Here is a 20,332-nt window from a genome sequence, read left to right as displayed (position 1 = left end):
AATTTAAAGAACTGTACCTCAGCCCGATCAAGCCTTCTCATAATTTTATACCTTTCAATAAGATTGCATTCTTCTTAATTCAGGAAAATATAAGCCTATTCTACTCAGTATTGCCTCAGACAACAGCTGTCTCATCTCAGGAATCAATCTAAATGAGTATTTGTTGTACCCCTTTTAGGCAAGCATATCCATCCTTCTTGAAATTAATTGTGGTTTCCTGTGAATTGGTCCAGAAAATACATAACATTACATTAAACAGTTCAATTAATGTGCATGGCGAGCAATATTGTTTCCATATGTAGGTAAACTGTGGATGTGTTAAATGGTATCCGTTTCACATGAAGTTCAATGATAGGGTGGGAGAGGAAACTGGATAGTTTTACGACCGCGGCCTATGTTATTCGCTGAGCAAGCCAAATTCCAGAGGGAAACTTGTCTTACTGATCATAACCATTTTTTTTGTATTTTGAAAATGAGGTGAGAGCTACTAATCCCAGAAGCATAGAATCCTGGTAACACCTTTAGGATTTTAAAATTAAAAGATTTATTAACAAGAAGAAAAAAAAATTGCAAGATTAAAATTACACACAACATTCCCCAAAAAATCTACTTGGTCAGAACACACAAGTAAACAAGTTGGCAACAGCTCCTTTATAGATTTTAAAAATCCAGTAATATTACCCAAGGCAAAACTGCTGCTACTTTAATAAAGGGTATGCCACATGACTTGTCACTCTCTTCCACACTGCTGTGGAAATCCCAGAAAGAAAGGTTCAACAACAGACTACATTCAGATTTGGCCCTGGAGACGGTCCAGAGGAGGTTCACGAGAACGATCCCAGGAATGAAAGGCTTAATATATGAGGAACGTTTGAGGACTCTGGGTCTATACTCGAAGGAGTTTAGAAGGATGAAGGGGATCTGAAACTTTCAGAATACTGAAAGGCCTGGATAGAGTGGACGTGGAGAAGATGTTTCCATTAGTAGGAGAGACTAGGACCCAAGGGCACAGCCTCACAGTAAAGGGGAGACCTTTTAGAACAGAGTTGAGGAGAAACTTCTTTAGCCAGAGAGTGGTGAATCTATGGAATTCATTGCCTTTAGAACTATCAGCAATCTCCCTGAGGCAGCACTTAGCTTCAGGGAGATGTGCACTCTTTCGTGCGCATGCGTGAAAGAGCACACTCTCGCTTTTGGGGAATCCCCCTCCTGCCTGCACAAGAAGCACATAGCGGTTTCCACCCACGGAAGAAGATTTTGGGTTATGCTGGGTGGGCCTTAATTGGCCTGCCCACTTAAAATGGCGGCGGGGCCCACTTCTCTGGCTGGGATCGGCTCCCCACCTGCCAGAGATTGGGTCAAGCCCGCCCGCCCGGCAGGCTGAAAATTCTGCCCCATAGTTCCAAGCATTTCTTTGAACTCAATTTTCCCAAAAAACAAAAATCTTTCGTGTTTACCTATTGCCTCCAATTTCGGGTAAAATAAAATTTAATAACCTTCCCTTGTTTATTTATGAAACATTTGTAAGCTGTAAAAGTCCTCTGTCACTTCTAAACTCACTTTAAAATTTAACAGCTAAAAAGTCAAATTCTTACTTCTCTTATAATACAAATTTCAAACCCAACTATTTACTTGTACGTTCAACTTCACCATAGCCTGTCATTACAAATGCATGCACCTAGCTCCTTTACCTTTTGTCTCCTTGCTCCCACAGAAAAGCTGTCTTTACTAACCTTCCCCCAGTTTAATTACACACACATACTCACAACTTTCTTTACAGAATACCACTATGTTCCCAAAGATATTTAAAAAAAATCCATCTTCACAATAGTCAAAATGTGCTAGTTTTCTAAGTTGGCACATACGATGCAATCACTTCAGCCCCTAATGAAGCAATAAAGTCCTGAGAACTGTGCCTACCTGCGGGCTTGGTAGCCCCGAACATGTTTCTGAATAGTGATGGCAGCTTTCCTCATCCGTCTGTACTTGGTTCTCTGTAACCAACCACGAACGGTTTTCTGTATCATCATACATGCAGCTCGGAACTTATCGGCCCGGAGTTTTTCCAGATATGCCACCTGGCCAGCACGGAAGAAGATTTTGGTTCGGCCAAACTGGAATTTATCAGGATCCTGGCAAAATAGAACATGGTGTTTTAATGAGTGATTGAATGGTACTGTGTTTCATCAGCACAAGAGTAACATATACATACATTGGAACGAAAAGAAACACTCATGATATTGTTGGCAGGTCTTACCAACATAAATTGGCAAGCAGTTCTTTTCTCTCCCCCACTGACAGAGACAGTCTCCCTCAATTATGAGATAACATTGGGCTGGCACCAAGTTATTACCTTGATAACAATTTCAAGAAGCCTCTTACAGGTCTCTTTCTTATCATTTAACATTATGTTCTTCTTTGTCATCAGGACTCGATATCGGTTGAAAAATTCATGGTATGTCCACCTAGCAAAAAGAACGGTGTTAGGTATTATGACAGCTCAACTTGCTAATTTTTAATTGGTTCTTAAAGCCACATGTTCAGAAAGCTACAGTGGAAATACATTAGATGCAGACAGATACAAGAATACTAAATGGAATATTTTAGAAAACAAAATCAAAAAATAAAAATTTACATACAAAACTAAATTTAAAAACAAAGTGATGTTGATCCAAGAAATTTTTCAGTTTGTAGGCAAGTACAATTAATAATGACAAGAGAAAAAAACTAAAAGAATTAAGAATTAAGAGAAGTCAGGTGAGATATTTTCACTCCAGAGTAATAGAGTTATGAGCTAAGTTTCTTAGTAAAGTATTTAATGGGAATAGAATTACCAGACAATATTGTTTTACTTTTATTGAGAAACCAGTGGATGCAATTTCTGAGAGGAGGAATTAAGAGAAATTACTACGTGGGGCAGAATTTCCCCCCCATCAGGGCAGATGTTGATGGGCTGGCGCGTGCAGGTGTGCTTCCAATTGGCGCCCCCGATTGGAGGCACACTGCCATTTTGCGTGGGGAGGGGCCCAACCTCTGCAGGGAAGCGCTAAGCACTCTTTGTGCGGGCGGGGGGGGAAGTCCCTAAAATCGAGAGTGCGCTCTTTCGCACATGCTCACGAAAGAGCGCACTCATCTCCGAGGCTAATTGTTGCCTCAAGGAGATTGCCTCTACTGTCAACAATATTAAAAATAGAAAAAAAAAGGCCCTTACATGTCCCCTCATGTGACAATGTCACATGAGATGGGACATGTTCATAATTTCCATAACAACTTTATTAAAATTTTTAAAACCCTACATGAAACCTCATCCTGCCAGTGGATGAGGTTTCATATTTTTTCTAGTCGCCGCTGGGGCTCCTGGCCTGCCCGCCAACCTTAAGGTTGGACGGGCAGGTCCACTAATTACTTTAATTGATCTGTCAATGGCCTCAATTAGCCATTGACAGGTTGGTGGGCCAGCAGCTGATTTTGCTGAGCCCCCCGCCTTCCTGAAAATTTAAATGGGCCGAGATGACATCGGGAGTTCCACCCGACGTCGTCTTGCATCATTGTACGCGTCAGCGAGTGGGCCCCTCCTCAGCGCGCCAAAGGTAAAATCCTGCCCATGGAGCTGCCTCAGGGAGATGAAGCGCTGTTTAAAAAATTAATGAAGAGAATAACCATAAGGTTGAATGGGCAGCATAAATTTGAAATTAATTACCTTTTTAATGGTCTTAATTAACCCCTTAATTGTCGGCGGGCATGCTGCCGACTCCAGCGCGCGCCCGCTGAATAAAATATCGCAGGACTACGCGACAACATCCGGACGCTCACCCAATGTCATTGCACATCATTTTACGCTCCGCTCGGCTGGGTTGGGCATCCGCCTGCCTGTCGAGCTCAATGTTCTGCCCTTGATCTCTGGGCTCAGTATGATTTACAACTGAGTTGCATTACTACTGAAAATGTTGCATCTATTATAGCTCACACCTTTTCAAAAAAAAACTTACTAATGGTTTGCTTCAGTTTTCTTGTTTTCCTCATGGATTTTCTCAGAGGTCACGGGAATGGGCAAAAGAAATTACATGGACTGAATGGATCTCAGAAGTTGTTCACTATATCCATGCTTGTGGTGGATATCCTAGAGTGTCCAATGAGCTGGAACAGATACTCCTCAGGTTTGAAATACGGTTATTTGATCCTGAAATACTTTTGTTTTTATCTACCAGTGATACTTTGCATTCAGTGATGATATAATCCTGATGCCACCTCCCATTTGCTTTGCAAACAATGGTTTTAGATGAACTCTGTACAGTGGCATGAACCACACACCTACCTAGATGGGTATCCCGCAGCACTGATGCGGATAGTCTCCAAAACTCCACAGGCCCGGAGCTGCTGTACAGCTCGTTTGGGATCAAATCTGCAAGAGAGAAATGAGTATTTAAAACAAATTCCAGTTAAAACTTTGTTATCCATTTTTCTTATTCATTTATCTTCTGTTTTTAACACAATGGGATTTTAACAGCCTTGCTCTATGAGAGTGCCAATTTATTAACCACTTTGTGCTACAGATTTATGTCCAGTAGAAACTGAGTCAAAACTAACCCCATCCTTTCCATTCAATTTGCATTGAGCTTCTGAACCGATATAAATTCAAAATAAATTGAATAGTGATTCCAACATCAATTCCTGAAACAGTTCACTTGGTATTTATTTTATAAGAAAGAAAACAGTGGATACTTGTGAAACAATTAATTATCCATTCCCAGATTTTTACATTGAATCTCTACTGCTTTAAATGTATATAGTGGCCTTTCAAGAAGAACTCTCGTTGTGTTTTGGAAGTACAACCTTGCAGTTTCCTGTTTAACTAATCTTGTTGCCCTTTAGACTAGTCAGCACATCTGTGAAAACATCCATTCTGCAGTGCAGTTGGGCTATTACTTGGTTATGGAATGTTCTAGAATTTAGAATTTATTACTGGAATTTTTCTTTCCTGGAGTATAAAGGTTGTTAAAATTGTGAAAGATCTCGAGAGAGTGGATACAACAAGAATGTTTCCTCTTGTAGAGAAGAACATTACTAGAAGCCATCAATATAAATAGTCACCAAGAAATCCAATAGGGAATTCAGAAGAAACTTATTTATCCAAAGAATGGTGAGAACGTGGAACCCAATTGCCCAGGGAGTGGTTGAAATGAATATTATAGATGCATTTAAGGAGAAACTAGACAAGCCTTTGAGGGAGAAGAGAATAGATGGTTATGATGGTAGATTTAGATGAGAAAAGATGGGAGGAAACTTGAGTGTAGCATGGACTGGTTGGGCCAAAATGGCTGTTTCTGTGCCATATATTCTATGCAATCCCATGTAAAACAAATTTCTCTCCATGAAGGTGAGCTTCTTGAAGTAGTATACACAGCACAGAAGTTCTTTTATTATTTTCATGGATTTTCTCAGAGTCACCAGAAAGGGCACATGAAATTACATTAAGTGGATGGAGCTCAGAGGTTCTTCACTGTATCCATGCTTGTAGTGGCTATCCTAAAGTACCAACCAAGCTGGCACAGATACTCTTCAGGTTTGAAATGAAGTAACACTGATCCCGAAATACTTTTTTTTTTATGCACCAGGTCCACACCAGTGTTTATGCTTCACATAAGACTCCTCCCACATTCTTTCATCTAACCCTATCAACGTATGCTTCTATTCTTTTGTTCTTCACGTGCTTGCCTAATTTCCCCTTAAATACTTCAATGATGTTCACCTCCACTACTCATTTTGGTAGCGAGTTCCATATTCTAACCACTTTGGGTAAAGAAGTTCCTCCTGAATTCCCTAATGGATGTGTTAATGACCATCTTATTAAGTTAACTGCAGATGTTGCAGAATCATGACAGGGACCTCACACTATGATAAAAACAAAAAACTGCAGACGCTGGAAATCCAAAACAAAAACAGAATTACCTGGAAAAACTCAGCAGGTCTGGCAGCATCGGCGGAGAAGGAAAGAGTTGACGTTTCAAGTCCTTATGACCGTCATGAGGACTCGAAACGTCAACTCTTTTCTTCTCCGCCGATGCTGCCAGACCTGCTGAGTTTTTCCAGGTAATTCTGTTTACCTCACACTATGAATTGAGCGGCAATATGTGCAACTGTGATTCTCCATGTAGCAAGATGCTAGTCTCAGGCATTAACCTGAGCGACCGCGGAGATGATTCAGTCTGAAATGTCTACCTTCCTCCAAGACTGCACAGGGCAGGGCAGTATAGCCGCAGCAGTACTTCACCCCTTAATAATGACTGGCTCAAGAACAAATTCCTGTGATGTGTGCTACAGGTTTGCAAACCATGAAGAAAATAAGATACCATGAATATTTAAAGGATATTGATCTATATTTAATTCCCTCAACTTCAGACCTGTAGTGCAAAGAACATTTATTAAAAGAATGATTAATATAACAAGTGACTTTCAGCACAAGGACTGGGGCATAACAAGATTATTTTTCATAAATCAAATTGAGATTATATGGAACTCCATTACGTTACATGCTCACAGAACCTAATGTTGATTTAAAGATTTCTCGACCTTAAGAGATGCTTCTGCTTCGTTGCACTAGATGGTTTCAAAAAGAATACTTGCAGGAACCCACAGGATAGTCTGGCCATCAGCAAAAAGTTACAGCTGGAAAAATTTTGGTTTCTCTTAACATTAAACTTCTGAATTTTTTTTCTTAAAGGAAAACTTTTACTTTCCTGTATTTCAGTCATAACCAAATGGCATGTGGCTTTTTTGCTCTATTCTTTCATGGGATGTGGGTGTCACTGGGAAAGCCAGCATCCTTAATTGCCCTTGAACTAAATGGTTTGCTAGGCCATTGCAGAGGGCAGTTAAGAGGGCTGTGGATCTATAGTCACATGTAGGTCAGACTGGGTAAGGACGGCAGATTTTCTTCCCTAAAATACAGATGGGTTTTTACAACAATGGGTGATAATTGATGTGGCCACCTTTACTGAGAGTATCTTTCAATTCCAGTTTTATTAATTGAATTTAAATTCCACCAGCTAATGTGGATTATTAGTCCAGTGACATTGCCAGTACACAACCATCTCCCCACAACAAACAAGATCATCCCGTTCAATTTCTGGGCTGGAACATTAGTCGACATCAGTAAGGTAAGTAGTTTAGAAATTACAAGTGCCCTTGGTTTCCCTGCTTTTTCATGAAGTAAATTCCACTATAAGCATCTGGTGTTGACAACATTCTTGAGACTGGTGTTATGGCGTCAGATGGTGTGTGGGAAACAAATTAACTGCTGCATAGGGTTATCACATTGTTGGATTGCATCTTTTTGCGTACTGCTCTGACCTCCCACCATGCAGCTGCTTCCTCTGAGTAGCCAAGGTCTGACATCGTGCTGCGCGGGCCCTATTCAATCAATTGCACTGCCCTTGGAAATTTGCTGCTAACTGCTGCCACCACAAATAAGATGCCATCGGGAAAAGCGGGAAGAAGCGGAAACACATTGGGGAACCAACACAATTCATTTATCCCTGATTTTGCTCGTGTCCCTGTCCCCAAAGGACTCATAAATTTCCCCTTATCTTGCATTATATTGTAGTTCTACAGTACTCCTGGTATGAATATATGCATAACTAGTGAGCTACAGAAAGCACTGAATGATGTGCAGTGAAACATCAGTATGTTAACAATTTTCAGAAATGTGTACTCAGTGGTGAAATCTTTATGGGTCAAAAACATTCTGTGATTCACTGGTTTCATCAATAAACTCGAGACTGTCACATCCTTCATGGGATTGAGCTGATTATTATTCTAGAATTTTAAAAATTCTTTTCACAGGACGTGGCCATCACTGGCTAGGCCAGCATTTAGTGCCCAACTCTAATTGCCCTTGAGAAGGTGGGGATGAGCCACCTTCTTGATCTGCTAAAGTCCTCGTCTTGTAGGTACACCAACAGCGCTGTTGGGGAGGGAGTTTGAGGATTTTGACCTAAGGACAGTGAAGGAATGGAGATATAGTTCCAAGTCAGGATTGTGTGTGGCTCGGAGGGGAATTGCGGGAGGTGGTGTTCCTACACATCTGCTACCCCTGTCCTTCTGGGTTGTACAAGTCGCGGGTTTGGAAAGTGCTGTCAAAGGAGCAAATTATCGAACTATAGAATGGTTACAAGACAGGAGTCCATTCAGCCCCTTTTACTGTGCCAGCTTTCTGCAAGAGCACTTTCCGAGTCCCATTTGCCTGAACTTTTCCCAAAGCCCTGTAACTACTTTCACTTCAACTAATTATCCAATTCTCTTTTGAAAGCCACAATTAAATCTGCCTCCAAAGCCTCCCCAGGCAATGCAATCCAGGTCCTAATGACTCACTGCATAAAAAAGTTTGTCCTTATGTCATCTTCGGTTCTTTTGCCAATCACTTTCCATCTGTGTCCTCTGATTCTCGACCTTTCCATCAATGGAGACAGTTTCTTGCTATTAACTCTGTCCAGATCTCTCATGATTTTGAACATCTCTATCAAATTTCTCAATGTAACTTGAAGTCCCTCATCCTTGGAACCAGGCTCATAAATCCTTTCTGCACCTTCCACAATTCCTTCAAGTCTCTCTGGTGTTCAGAATTAGACACAAAACTACTGAGGCCAAACCAGTGTTTTAGAAAGGTACACCATAACTTCCTTGCTTTTGTATACTATAACTCTTATCTATAAAAATCAAGATTCCTTATGCCTTATTAATCACTTTGTCAACTTGCCCCAATACCTTCAATAATTTGTACATATACTCCAAGGTCCCTCTGCTGCTGCTCCCCCTTTAGAATTGTACCCTTTAATTTATATTGCCGCTCCTCATTCTTCCTACCAAAATGAATTACTTCACACTTTTCTGCATTAAATTTTATCTGCCATGTGTCTGCCCATTTCAACAGCCTACCTATGTCCTCTTGAAGACTATCCCTATTCTTCTCAGTTCACAATACTTCCGAGGCTGAATAATACCGGTCAGTCGGGGGATGGCGGTGGTGGGGGGGTTGCTGGATGACACAATCCCCAGAAACCATGTCAGTGTGGGGCCGGCACACTTTACGCCAACCCGCCCAGCAGACATAGAGCGCTGCAGTGTGGACTAATGGGATCGAAGTGGGAGTTCCATCCCTTATTGGGGCAGAAGTCCCACCCTCTCGAGCTGCCAGCCAATCTGATTGGCTGTCAGCTCCATCAGTCTGGGCAGTGTCAGGAAGGCGTCAGTAGCTGCTGCTGGGACTGCTGGAGAAGAAAGGACCCAAAGACCTTGGATGCCTGGAGCAGCTAAGTCCGGGGTCTTGGGCTGGGAGCGGTTTGGGTAGGTTAGGGAGCAGGACAGTGTGGGGGAATGGGGAGGGGAAAGGAGATGGATTTAAGGCAGAAAACAGGTAGGAAGGTAGGGCGGGTTCAATCGAAAGGGGACCGCACACCCCCTATTCGGCAAAGGGCAACCCCCAAAGAGCAACCACCCCACCCTTTCTTTACTGCCCTTTGAGCGCCCAAGGTAAAAAAATCAGGCTTCCCGCTCCGGCCCTGCTGCCCACACCAAATGCTTTATGGCATGGGCAGCGTATTATCAAGGTCAGTTGGCTTGATATCAAGCCTAATTGACCATGAGCTCAGGGGTGGGCGGGAAGATGATGGGATGGGCACCCACCCTATTTCCCTATTTTACGTGCCTCCACGATTAACGCACACGCCGCAAGCATGTAAAAATTTAGCCCAGCAAATTAAGTTGGCAGACAAAATTCTGAAATCCTCACAGTTCAGCCTGCAGTTGGTTGAGATGATTGACATTAGAAATTCGGATGTGTTTCTGGTTTAAGTGTGCTATAAAAACACCAAAGTTACTTATGTTATCAGCCAAAAATGGCACAAGTGGTCAATATCTTCAACAATATGGTGGAAGCTTTTGGTCTCAAATAGAAAAGCTGCATTGGCATGAGCGACAATGCTGCAAGGCTGCACTGGATACAAAATTGCCTTTTTTGTTTTACAGTCAAAGCAATAGTCCAAAAGTTATACTTACCACTGTGTAAACTCAGACAACATTTGCATTAAAAGACCTTGGAGTTAAGCTGCAGAGTCACAGTATTGTGAAAACTGGCAAATATCACTGAATTCACAGAATCACAGAAGGGTTACAGTGCAGAAGGAGGCCATTTGGCCCATCGTGTCTGCACTGGCTCTCCGAATGAGCAATTCACTTAGTGCCATTCTCCTGCCTTCTCTCCTTAACCAGCAATTGTTCCTTTTCATATAACAGTCTAATTCCCTTTTAAACGCGTCAATTGAATCTGCCTCCACCACAATCTGCATTCCACACCTTAACTACTCGCTGCGTGAATTTTTTTTCCCCCATATCGCTTTTGAATTCCTAAATTTTTGAAATACATGAAATCCTGTGCATTGAATAGATGGCTGCTCAAGGAACTGGGCTTAGTCAGTCAGCTGGTAAATTCTTGAACTGTGTCCGAGAGCTATGTGCTGAGAGCTATTTGTAATGGAAAATGACTGTCCAATCAGTTAAAATTCAATGGCATTCCAAAATTCTGAGCATGACTTGCATACTTGACTGCTATTTTTGAAGAAGAGAGCCAGATGATTCTCGAACTTAAAAAATCTTAACTCCATCAAAAGAGAATTGATTGGTTAGTACCAATATAAAGATAAATGAGGGCCGCTTCATGCCATTCTATTTGCTGACGAAATTCCTGAAAGGAAATTAGAGCATACCTTTCCTCAACATTTCACCCATCTTGACAGTCTCTCCTAGCAGAGAATATTTTTCAGCCTGAATCCAGAAGAATTGATTCTCTGTCCATTCACAATAAAGGTATCTCAAATCTCACATCTTCCAATCACCAGAAACTGCTGACTGGCATAACTGCAAATAGCGCTTTGGAATTGCATTCCAGGGAACAAAAGAGTTGGTATAATTTGGTTCAGCATTGAAAGAGAACATTGAGAGGTTATAAGGAAAGCCATTGAACTACGGACCCTTTCAGAACATTCAGAACAGGGAAAGCGGTGGCATAGTGGTATTGTCACTAGACTAGTATTCCAGAGATCCAGGTTAATCCTCCAGGGATCCGGGTTTGTATCCCAACATGGCAGATGGTGAAATTTGAATCCAACAAAAATCTAATGATGACCTTGTCCTTCTGGGTTTGAATTTGAATCCAACAAAAATCTAATGATGACCATGAACCATTGCTGATTGTTGTAAAAACCCATCAGATTTACTAATGTTCTATGCTGTCCTTACCTGGTCCGGCCTACATGTGATTCCAGACCTACAGCAATGTGGTTGACTCTTAAAAATGCCCTCTGAACAAAGGCAAACAGGGATGAGCAATAAATGCTGGCCTAGCCAGCAATGCTCACATCCCACGAACGAATTTTTAAAAAATCTACTTATGTGTCAGATGTCCAAACCAAAATAAAACACCAAGTCCTGAATCTTCTGTTTGGTGTGCGGGAGTGGGCCCCGCTTGCCGACATCGGACGCATCATTCTGATCCTCAGTTCGGCGGGCACACAGCGGAGTCGGCTGCACACCTGCCGAATTGTCAAAGGTCTATTAAGGCCATTAATTAACTAATTAACTACTTTAGCTGAGTCTCAGGGCTGCCCATCCAACCATAAGGTTGGCGGGCAGCCGAGGAGCCCAGGCGGCCTTTGCATTTATCATGAAACCTCATCCACGGTTGGGTTGAGGTTCCATGAAGTGTTTATAAATCAAATAAAATTTTTCACTAAAATTCAATGACATGTCCCAGCTCATGGGTATGATTTTCGCCCCATCGGGGGTGAAGTTGAATGGTGGGCGCGCACAGGTGCGTTTCCGATGGCGGCCCCAACTGGGGGCACGGTGCCATTTTATATGGGCGGGTTAAGGTCCGCTCAGCATGATGTCCGCATAGAAGTGCTATGCGGTTCTTGTACAGGGTGTGGGGGGGGGGGGGGGGGGGGGGTAATCCCAAAATCAAGATTGCGCTCTTTCGCACATGCGCATGAAAGAGTGCACTCATCTCCCTAAGGCTAAGTGCTGCCTCAGGGAGATCAGCTGTTCTATGACAAATACTAAAAATAGAAAAAAAATCCTGACATGTCCCCTCATGTGACACTGTCACATGAGTTGGGACAAGTCCACAATTTTTACAAAAACTTTAATAAATTTTTTAAAAACCTATATGAAACCTCATCCTGTGGATGAGGTTTCATGCTTTTTCTAATGCCCGCCAGGGCCCCTGGCCTGCCCGCCAACCTTAAGGTTGGACGGGCATGTCCATTAATTAGCTAAATGACTCTTTCAATGGCCTCAATTGGCCATTGACAGGTCGGCAGGCACACAGCTGATTTTGCTGAGCCCCCGCCTACTGAAAAATTTAAAAGGGGCGCGGTGACGTCGGGTGTTCCGCCTGGCATCACCGCCGTCATTTTACGCATCGGCAAATGGGCCCCGCCCTGGGGGCTCGCCGACGGGAAAATCCTGCCCCATGTGACACTTCTTTTTTTTTGAAGTTTTAATAATGAAAATAATCTCCCTGAGGCAGCGCCGTGCCTCAGGGAGATTTCTGCGCTCTCTTGCGCAGGCCCTGATTCTCCTCCCTCCCCTTCGCCCGCACATGGAGCGCTCTGCCCACGTAAAATGGCAGCGCACAGCCAATCGGCTGCGAGCCCGCCCACACCTGCACCCGCTCCCACCCAGCCCACACGAAGGGGAGAAAATTCTCCCTCAAAACTGAATTGAAAAAATCCAACCTTTGAATGAGATTCGTTTTTTTTATTGTCACATTTGGAAAAAAAAATGGTTCCAAAGATTGCTCATCTAAGAAATTGACATTTCCACAAATTAGCAGATCCAATTTTCAACTTATAATCATCGTAAAATTAGTAAAACGAAAGTTCTGCTTTGGAGGCTCTTGAAAATCTTGGGGCTATTTTTTGTAATTTATCTCCGCCAGTAAGGACAGGGGTAATAGTTGAGTATGATTTAGTGTGAGACAAGGTGCAATAAGTAATGCGGCTGAGTTTTGGACAATTTCTTTTGTTTTCTTTATTCACAGGATGTGGGCTTCGCTGGCAGGGCCAGCATTTATTGCCCATCCCTAGCTGCCCTTGAGAAAGTGGTGGTGAGCTGTCTTCTTGAATCTCTACAGTCCATGGGGTGTAGGTACACCCACAGTGCTGTTAGGAAGGGAGTTCCAGGATTTTGACCCAACGACAGTGAAGGAAGGCGATATAGATGGTGTGTGGCTGGAGGAGAACTTCCAGGTGGTGGTGTTCCCATGCATGTGCTGCCCTTGTCCTTCTAGGTAGTACAGGTTGTGGGTTTGGAAAGTGCTGTCGAAGGAGCCTTGGTGAGTTACTACAGTGTAACTTATAAATGTACACTCACAGCAGCCACAGTGTACCAGTGGTAGAGGAAATGAATGTTTAAGGGGTGCCAGTCAATGTCAGGTAATAGGCTATCAGCCCACAATGAAATTGTTAGACCCGAATATTCCATGGATAACCAATAAAGCAAACTGAAGATGCATATTTGAGTGCATGAAATAGAAAAGTCAAACTGGTGCAGAAAAAGTACCTCAAGAGATCTAAAGAGGGGAGCCTTGCTCTATGTCTAACCTCTGCTGCATCCATTTACACAATAATGCAGTCATCAGACGGAAAACAGAAAATGCTGCATACACTGCAGTGCGAGTCCCAACAGGATCAATCCAAATAGAACCAATTACACTTTTATTGCTGGTAACAGTACTGACAGTTATAGATGAGCTACCTGCTTGAACTGCAGTAAAACTTGCACAAGTCTACAGTGCAGAAGAAATATTGATCCTTTTTCTTTTCAAAATTAAATCAACTTCCAAAAATCAAGCAATAAAAGAGGTAACATTGGATGGATTACCATTCCCAAAGCTTTGCGTTATCAATAATTTCTGAAACACTTTATAAGAAAAAAGACTGCTATAAAACTTCATTTGATGCATTGCTTCATTGATTTTCCAGGTTATGAAATTTTACTGCAGAATCATAGGCTCCTGCTTGTTATTGGGATAGTTCAGAATTCAGTTTAACCCTTCCTTGCTTCTTGAAAGAGACAGAAAGTGTTATGAATACTCTCCTTAAAATTCCAGGAAACAAAGTGTATGCAGAAATTGCAACAAACTACATTTTGTCTTAATACAAGATTCAAATTCAAGATTTAATTTTTTAGATATCATATTTTTCGAATTGCATTTGATCCCAGTATGGGACAACATCTATAATAGGGTGCAATGCTCTACAATCCTCCAAGGAATTCCCTCACTAGACTACTTGGCCTTTCCACCTTTAAGATCACCATAGTGACCACATAATATCTCCTTTGGCCCAGCACTCCCCTTTTCTTGACTACACCGTGGTGAAGCACCTTAGAGCAATTTTCTATGCTAAATAAATGCACATTGTTACTGAAGACAACACTGGAATGTCTCCTAGTTGTGCAAAGGAGTGAACCGATGTAGATTTACAGTAATAATCTTTCACAGAGTGAATTATGGTGCTATTATGGGAAGATTAATATGATGTTTTGGACATAGAGGCAAAATTGAAAATTTCAACAAGCCAGTTATTCCATTTGTCTTGGGCCCTTGGCTATAAAGAAAGAAAGAACTTTCTGCCCCTGGCTGTAATGAAAAAAGAACTATCTGCACTGGAGTGCTGTTTTTGGCTGCAGTAGAGAGTTTCAGTTGGAGTTTGGTGACTGACGGCATTTAAGGCTTAAATTCTATCTAAAGTCTAGTTTTTCTTTAATTTAACAATTAACTAAAAGTTGCTGTTAGGGTTGGAAGGTGAGTTTTTAGTCCAGCCTTAAAACAGGGCTCATACAAGCTCTGCTCGCAGCTTCAACTAGTTAATTAGGTAACTGGCTTAATCAGGTTTTCAGAGGCTAGGTTGAGAGAGTATAAAAGTAGGCTACCTTATATTGCTGACTTTGTCTGCAATGGAGAGCTTCAGTTAGAGTTTGGTGACTAAGGGAGTTCAGTGAGGAGGTACTCTTTTCATTTTCTACGTTTGTTCAGAAAGAAGCCTTAGTCAGTAGGAACTGGTGAGTAAATTAGAAAAGTGTAATTTTTTAAAGTTCCTATATTTGGATTTAACTGTGAAGTGCCAGGAATAAGGGAAATTTAGGGCCAATATAATAAAGTAAGGCAAATAATCCAAAGTAGAATAAATTTAAGTAAGATGAGTAGTTAAGACATGGCAGGGCAGCTCAGTCAAGTGGAATGCATGTCCTGTAATATGTGTGAAGTCATAGACACTACTAGCATCCTAGCTGATCACATGTGCAGGAAATGTTGTCAGCTGCAGAAACTTGAGCTCTGGGTTTCAGAGCTTGAGTGGCGGCTGGAGTCACTGTGGCACATCCATGAGGCTAAGAGCTACGTGGATAGCACATTCAGAGAGGTGGTCACACCGCAGTTTAAGGGTTTGGAGACAGAGGGGGAATGGGTGACTACAAGGCAGTCAGAGGGAAATAGGCAGGTAGTGCAGGAGTCCCATGGGGTCCTGCTCATAAATCTGGTTTCCATTTTGGAAGCTGGTGAGGGCATTGGTTCTTCAGAGGAGTGCAGTCAGAGCCAAGTTTCTGGCACCATGAGCAGCTTGGCTGTACAGGAGGGGAGGAAAAAGAAAGGAAGAGCAATAATGAAAGGGGATTCATTGGTTATGGGAATAGGCAGGTGTTACTGTGGCAATAGGTGTGACTCCAGGATGGTACGTTGCCTCCCTGGTGCCTGGGTCAAGGATGTCACAGAGCAGCTGCAGTACATTAGTACCATTGACATAGGTAGGAAGGGGGATGTTGTCCTGTAATCAGAATTTATAGTGTTAGATAGAATACCAGCAAGCAGGATCTCTAATGTAGTAATCTCTGGATTGCTCCCAATGTCACATGCCAGTGAGTACAGAAATAGGAGGATAAGGCAGGTGAATGTGTGCCTGGAAAGATGGTGGAGGAGGGAGGGCTTTAGATTCTTAGGACACTGGGACTGGCTCTGGGGAGATGGCACCTGTACAAGCCGGACGGGTTGCATCTGAACAGAGCTGGAACTGAGTTTCTTGCAGGTCGTTTTTCTAGTGCTGTTGGGAGGCCTTTAAAGTAACTCGGCAGGGGTATGGGCGCCAAGACAAAATATTGGAGAGGAATACCAAGATGCACAAAATACTGGGAGAGACAGACAGCACTAGTATAGAGAACAGTAAGTTAATCGGTAAAGTTGGGGTAAGAGAGAAAGTAACAAAATCTAAATCAGGGTTATGCTGCATGTATGTGAATGCACAGATTATAGCAAATCAGATTGGTGAGGAGGGTTACAGGTGCAGATTGCCATGTGGCAATATGATGTTGTGGCAATAAGAGACCTGGCTCAAGGAAGGGCAGAACTGGATGTTAAATATTCCCAGGTACAAGATGTTGAGATAGGAAAGGAAGAGAGATGGGGGTATTGGTTAAGGAGAGCATTGCAGTGCTGGAGAAAGGGGATGTCCCGAGGGTTCAAGGATAGAATCAATTTGGCTAGAGCTAAGGAATAAAAAGGGTGCAATTACATTGCTCGGAGTAGTCTATAGACCGCCAAATAGTGAAGAACATAGAAGAACAAATCTGCAGGGAAATTAGAGATGCAGGCATTATAGAGTAGTTATAATGGGGGACTTTAATTACCCAAATGTAGACTGGGACGGTGGTAGTGCAAAGGGTGGAGAGGGGCAAAAGTTCCTAGATTGTGTTCAGGAGAATTTTCTACAGCAGTATGTGTCCAATCCAACAAGAAAAGAAGCATTTGTTGAACCTGGTTCTTGGAAATGAGGTGGGCCAAGTAGATCAAGTGTCAGTGGGGGAACATTAACTGGACAAGAACCAACTTCAATGGGGCAAGAATGGAGCAGGGCCAGATAGACTGGAAGGAAAGATTGGCAGGAAAAACTGTAGCTGAATAATGGGCTACCTTCAAAAAAGAATTGGTTCAGGCACAGTCAAGGTATATTCCAAAAAAAGAGAAAGGTAGGACAAACAAATCTAGAGCTCCCTGAATGAAAAAGGAGATTGAAACTAAGATAAAGAAGAAAGTATGTTTACGACAGGTGTCAGGTAGAAAATACAACTGAAAATCAAGAGGGATACAGAGGGGAGATGAAAAAGCATATGAGAGAAGCAAAGTGGGATTGAGACAAGACTGGCAACCAACATAAAGGGAATCCCGAAGTTTTCTATAGGCAAATACATAGTAAAACGGTGGTAAAAGGAGGAGTAGGGCTGATTAGGTATCATAAAGGGAATTTATACATGGATGAAGGGGCAATGGCTGAGGTATTAAATGAATACTTTGCATCCATCTTGACCAAGGAGGTAGATGCTACCCAGGCCATGGTGACAGATGAGGAAACTCTGTCACTAGAAGGGTTCATAGAAACATAGAAAATAGGAACAGGAGTAGGTCATTATGCCCTTCGAGCCTGCTCTGCCATTCATTACGATCATGGCTGATCATCCAACTCAATAGCCTGCTCCCGCTTTCTCCCCATACCATGTGATTCCTTTCGCCCCAAGAGCTATATCTAACTCCTTCTTGAAAACATACAATGGTTCGGTCTCAATTACTTTTTGTGGTAACGAATTCCACAGGCTCACCACTCTGGGTGAAGAAATTTCTCCTCATCTCAGTCCTAAATGGTCTACTCCATATCCTCAGACTGTGACCCTGGTTCTGGATTCCCCACCATCGGGAACATCCTTCCTGCATCTACCCTGTCCAGTCCTGTTAGAATTGTATAGGTTTCTATGAGATCCCCCTCATTCTTCTAAACTCCAGTGAATATAATCTAATCGACTCAATCTCTCCTCATATGTCAGTCCCGCTATCCCAGGAATCAGTAGGGTAAATCTTCGCTGCACTCCTTCTATAGCAAGAACATCCTTCCTCAGAAAAGGAGACCAAAACTGCATACAATATTCCAGGTGTGGTCTCACCAAGACCCTGTAGAATTGCAGCAAGACATCCCTGTTCCTGTACTTGAATCCTCTCGCTATGAAGGCCAACATACCATTTGCCTTCTTTACTCCCTGCTGCACCTGCATGCTTACCTTCAGCGACTGGTGTACAAGGACACCGAGATCTCATTGCACATTCTCCTTTCTCAATTTATAGCCGTTTAGATAATAATCTGCCTTCCTGTTTTTGCTACCAAAATGGATAACCTCTCATTTATCCACATTATACTGCATCTGCCATGCATTTGCCCATTCTCTCAGCTTGTTCAAATCACACTGAAGCATCTCTGCATCCTCCTCACAGCTCACCCTCCCACTTGGCTTTGTGTCATCTGCAAATTTAATTCCCTCATCTAAATCATTAATATATATTGTGAATAACTGGGGTCCCAGCACCGATCCCTGCAGTACCCCAATAGTCACTGCCTGCCATTCGGAAAAAGACCCGTTTATTCCTACTCTGTTTCCTGTCTGCCAACCAGTTTTCTATCTAAAAAAAGTTCTGTCGAAGGGTCATGAGGACTTGAAACGTCAACTCTTTTCTTCTCCGCCGATGCTGCCAGACCTGCTGAGTTTTTCCAGGTAATTCTGTTTTTGTTTCAGTTTTCTATCTATCTCAATACACTACCCCCAATCCCATGCACATTAATTTTACACGCCAATCTCTTATGTGGGATAAGGGAGAATTGATAAGGAGGAAGTGTTGAATAGACTGTTTGTACTTAAAGTTGACAAGGCACTAGAGTCAGATGAGATGCATCCAAGGATGTTGAAGGAAGCGAGAGAGTTGAAATTGCAGGGGCACTGGGTCTTTCAGTCTTCCCTAGACTCAAGGGTGGTGCCAGAGGACTGGAGAATTGCAAACATTACGCCCTTATTCAAAAAAAGTTGTAAGGATAAGTCCAGCAATTACAGACCAGTCAGTTTAACTTCAATGGTGAGCAAGATTCTAGAAACAATTTCAAAGTTTGAAAGCTTGGGAGTGTTGTGAACTGTGAGGATGATGGTGTGGTGAGGAAATTGGTGGAGTGGGCAGATAGGTGGCAGATGAAGTTCAATGTGGAGAAGTGTGAGGTGATGCATTTTGGTAGGAAGAACATGAACAGACATTATAAGGGTTGAAATGTTGACATGGGTGCAGGAGCAGAAAGACTTGGGTGTGTATGTGCATAGATCATTAAAGGTGGCAGGATAGGTGGAGAGAGCAGTTAATAAAGCACATAATATCCTAGGCTTTATTAATAGGGGCATAGGGTACAAGTGCAGGGAGGTTTTACTGAACTTATATAAGACATTCGTTGGACCTCAGCTGGAGTATTGTGTACAGTTCTGGGCACCACATTATAGGAAGGATGTGAACACATTGGAGAACGTGCAGAGAGGTTTACAAGAATGGGTCCCGGGATGAGAAACTTCAGTTATGAGAGTAAATTGGAGAGGTTGGGACTGTTCTCCTTTGAGAAAAGGAAGGCTGAGAGGGGATTTGATAGAGATGCTCAAAATCATTAGGGGGCTGGACAGAGTAGATATGTGAAGCTGTTTCCACTCGTGAAAGGATCAAGAATGAGGGGGCACAGATTTAAAGTGATTTGCAAAAGAAGCAAATATGACATGAGAAAAATCTTTTTCACACAACAAGTGGTTCGGGTCTGGGATACACTGCCTGGAACTGTGGTGGAGGCAGGTTCATTCACAACATTCAAGAGGACATTGGATGATTATTTGAATAAAAACAATGTGCAAAGGTACGCAAAAAGGCAGGGCAATGGCATTACATCATAATGCTCATTTAGTGAGCTGGTGCAGAATGATGGACTGAATGGCTTCCTTCAGTGCCATTAAGATTCTGTGATTCTATGTGACTTACATTTAAATGATGCTTCAGTGTGTCACAAAGTGTTTTGTAAGCAATGAAGTGTTGAAGTGTTTTGATAGTTTTAATACAGGGAAATACTGCAGCCAATTTGCATACAGCAAGGTCCTACAAACAACAGTAACAAAATAATTAGTTTTGATGGTGTTGATTGAGGGATTTTTGTCAAGAAAATGAAAGATGTCTTAAGACCTTTTACGTACACCTGAGAGGCCAGATTGACTCTTGTATTAATGTTTCATCAGAAAGATGGCACCTCCAATAAACTATTGAGATGGTTTGCGAAATGCGCCATATTTATATGCTTCACTACTCTATTACTAATCATCTTGTTGCGCTGCTGTTGATCATACATTCAGTTGCATTACCTGGAGGTTATGTTCCTCCAGCTGGTAA

The 20,332-nt window shown here is 42.4% G+C and overlaps 1 protein-coding gene across 2 annotated transcripts in view; it reads right to left on the bottom strand.

The window, feature by feature from the left end:
• Window positions 1-20,332, bottom strand: part of myo5b (myosin VB) — a 338,678-nt gene that overhangs the window by 83,393 nt on the left and 234,953 nt on the right. For both annotated transcript variants that reach the window (XM_041190990.1, XM_041190998.1), the window contains exons 17-19: window positions 4,316-4,402; window positions 2,354-2,465; window positions 1,921-2,132 (exon numbers count right to left, since the gene is read on the bottom strand). In XM_041190990.1, the coding sequence (XP_041046924.1) occupies window positions 1,921-2,132; window positions 2,354-2,465; window positions 4,316-4,402 (411 nt within the window). The remainder of the gene's footprint in view (window positions 1-1,920; window positions 2,133-2,353; window positions 2,466-4,315; window positions 4,403-20,332) is intronic.

Source organism: Carcharodon carcharias, chromosome 1, assembly GCF_017639515.1.
Source record: "Carcharodon carcharias isolate sCarCar2 chromosome 1, sCarCar2.pri, whole genome shotgun sequence".
NCBI classification, from domain to species: domain Eukaryota; kingdom Metazoa; phylum Chordata; class Chondrichthyes; order Lamniformes; family Lamnidae; genus Carcharodon; species Carcharodon carcharias.
This window is presented reverse-complemented; position numbering and strand designations above follow the sequence as displayed.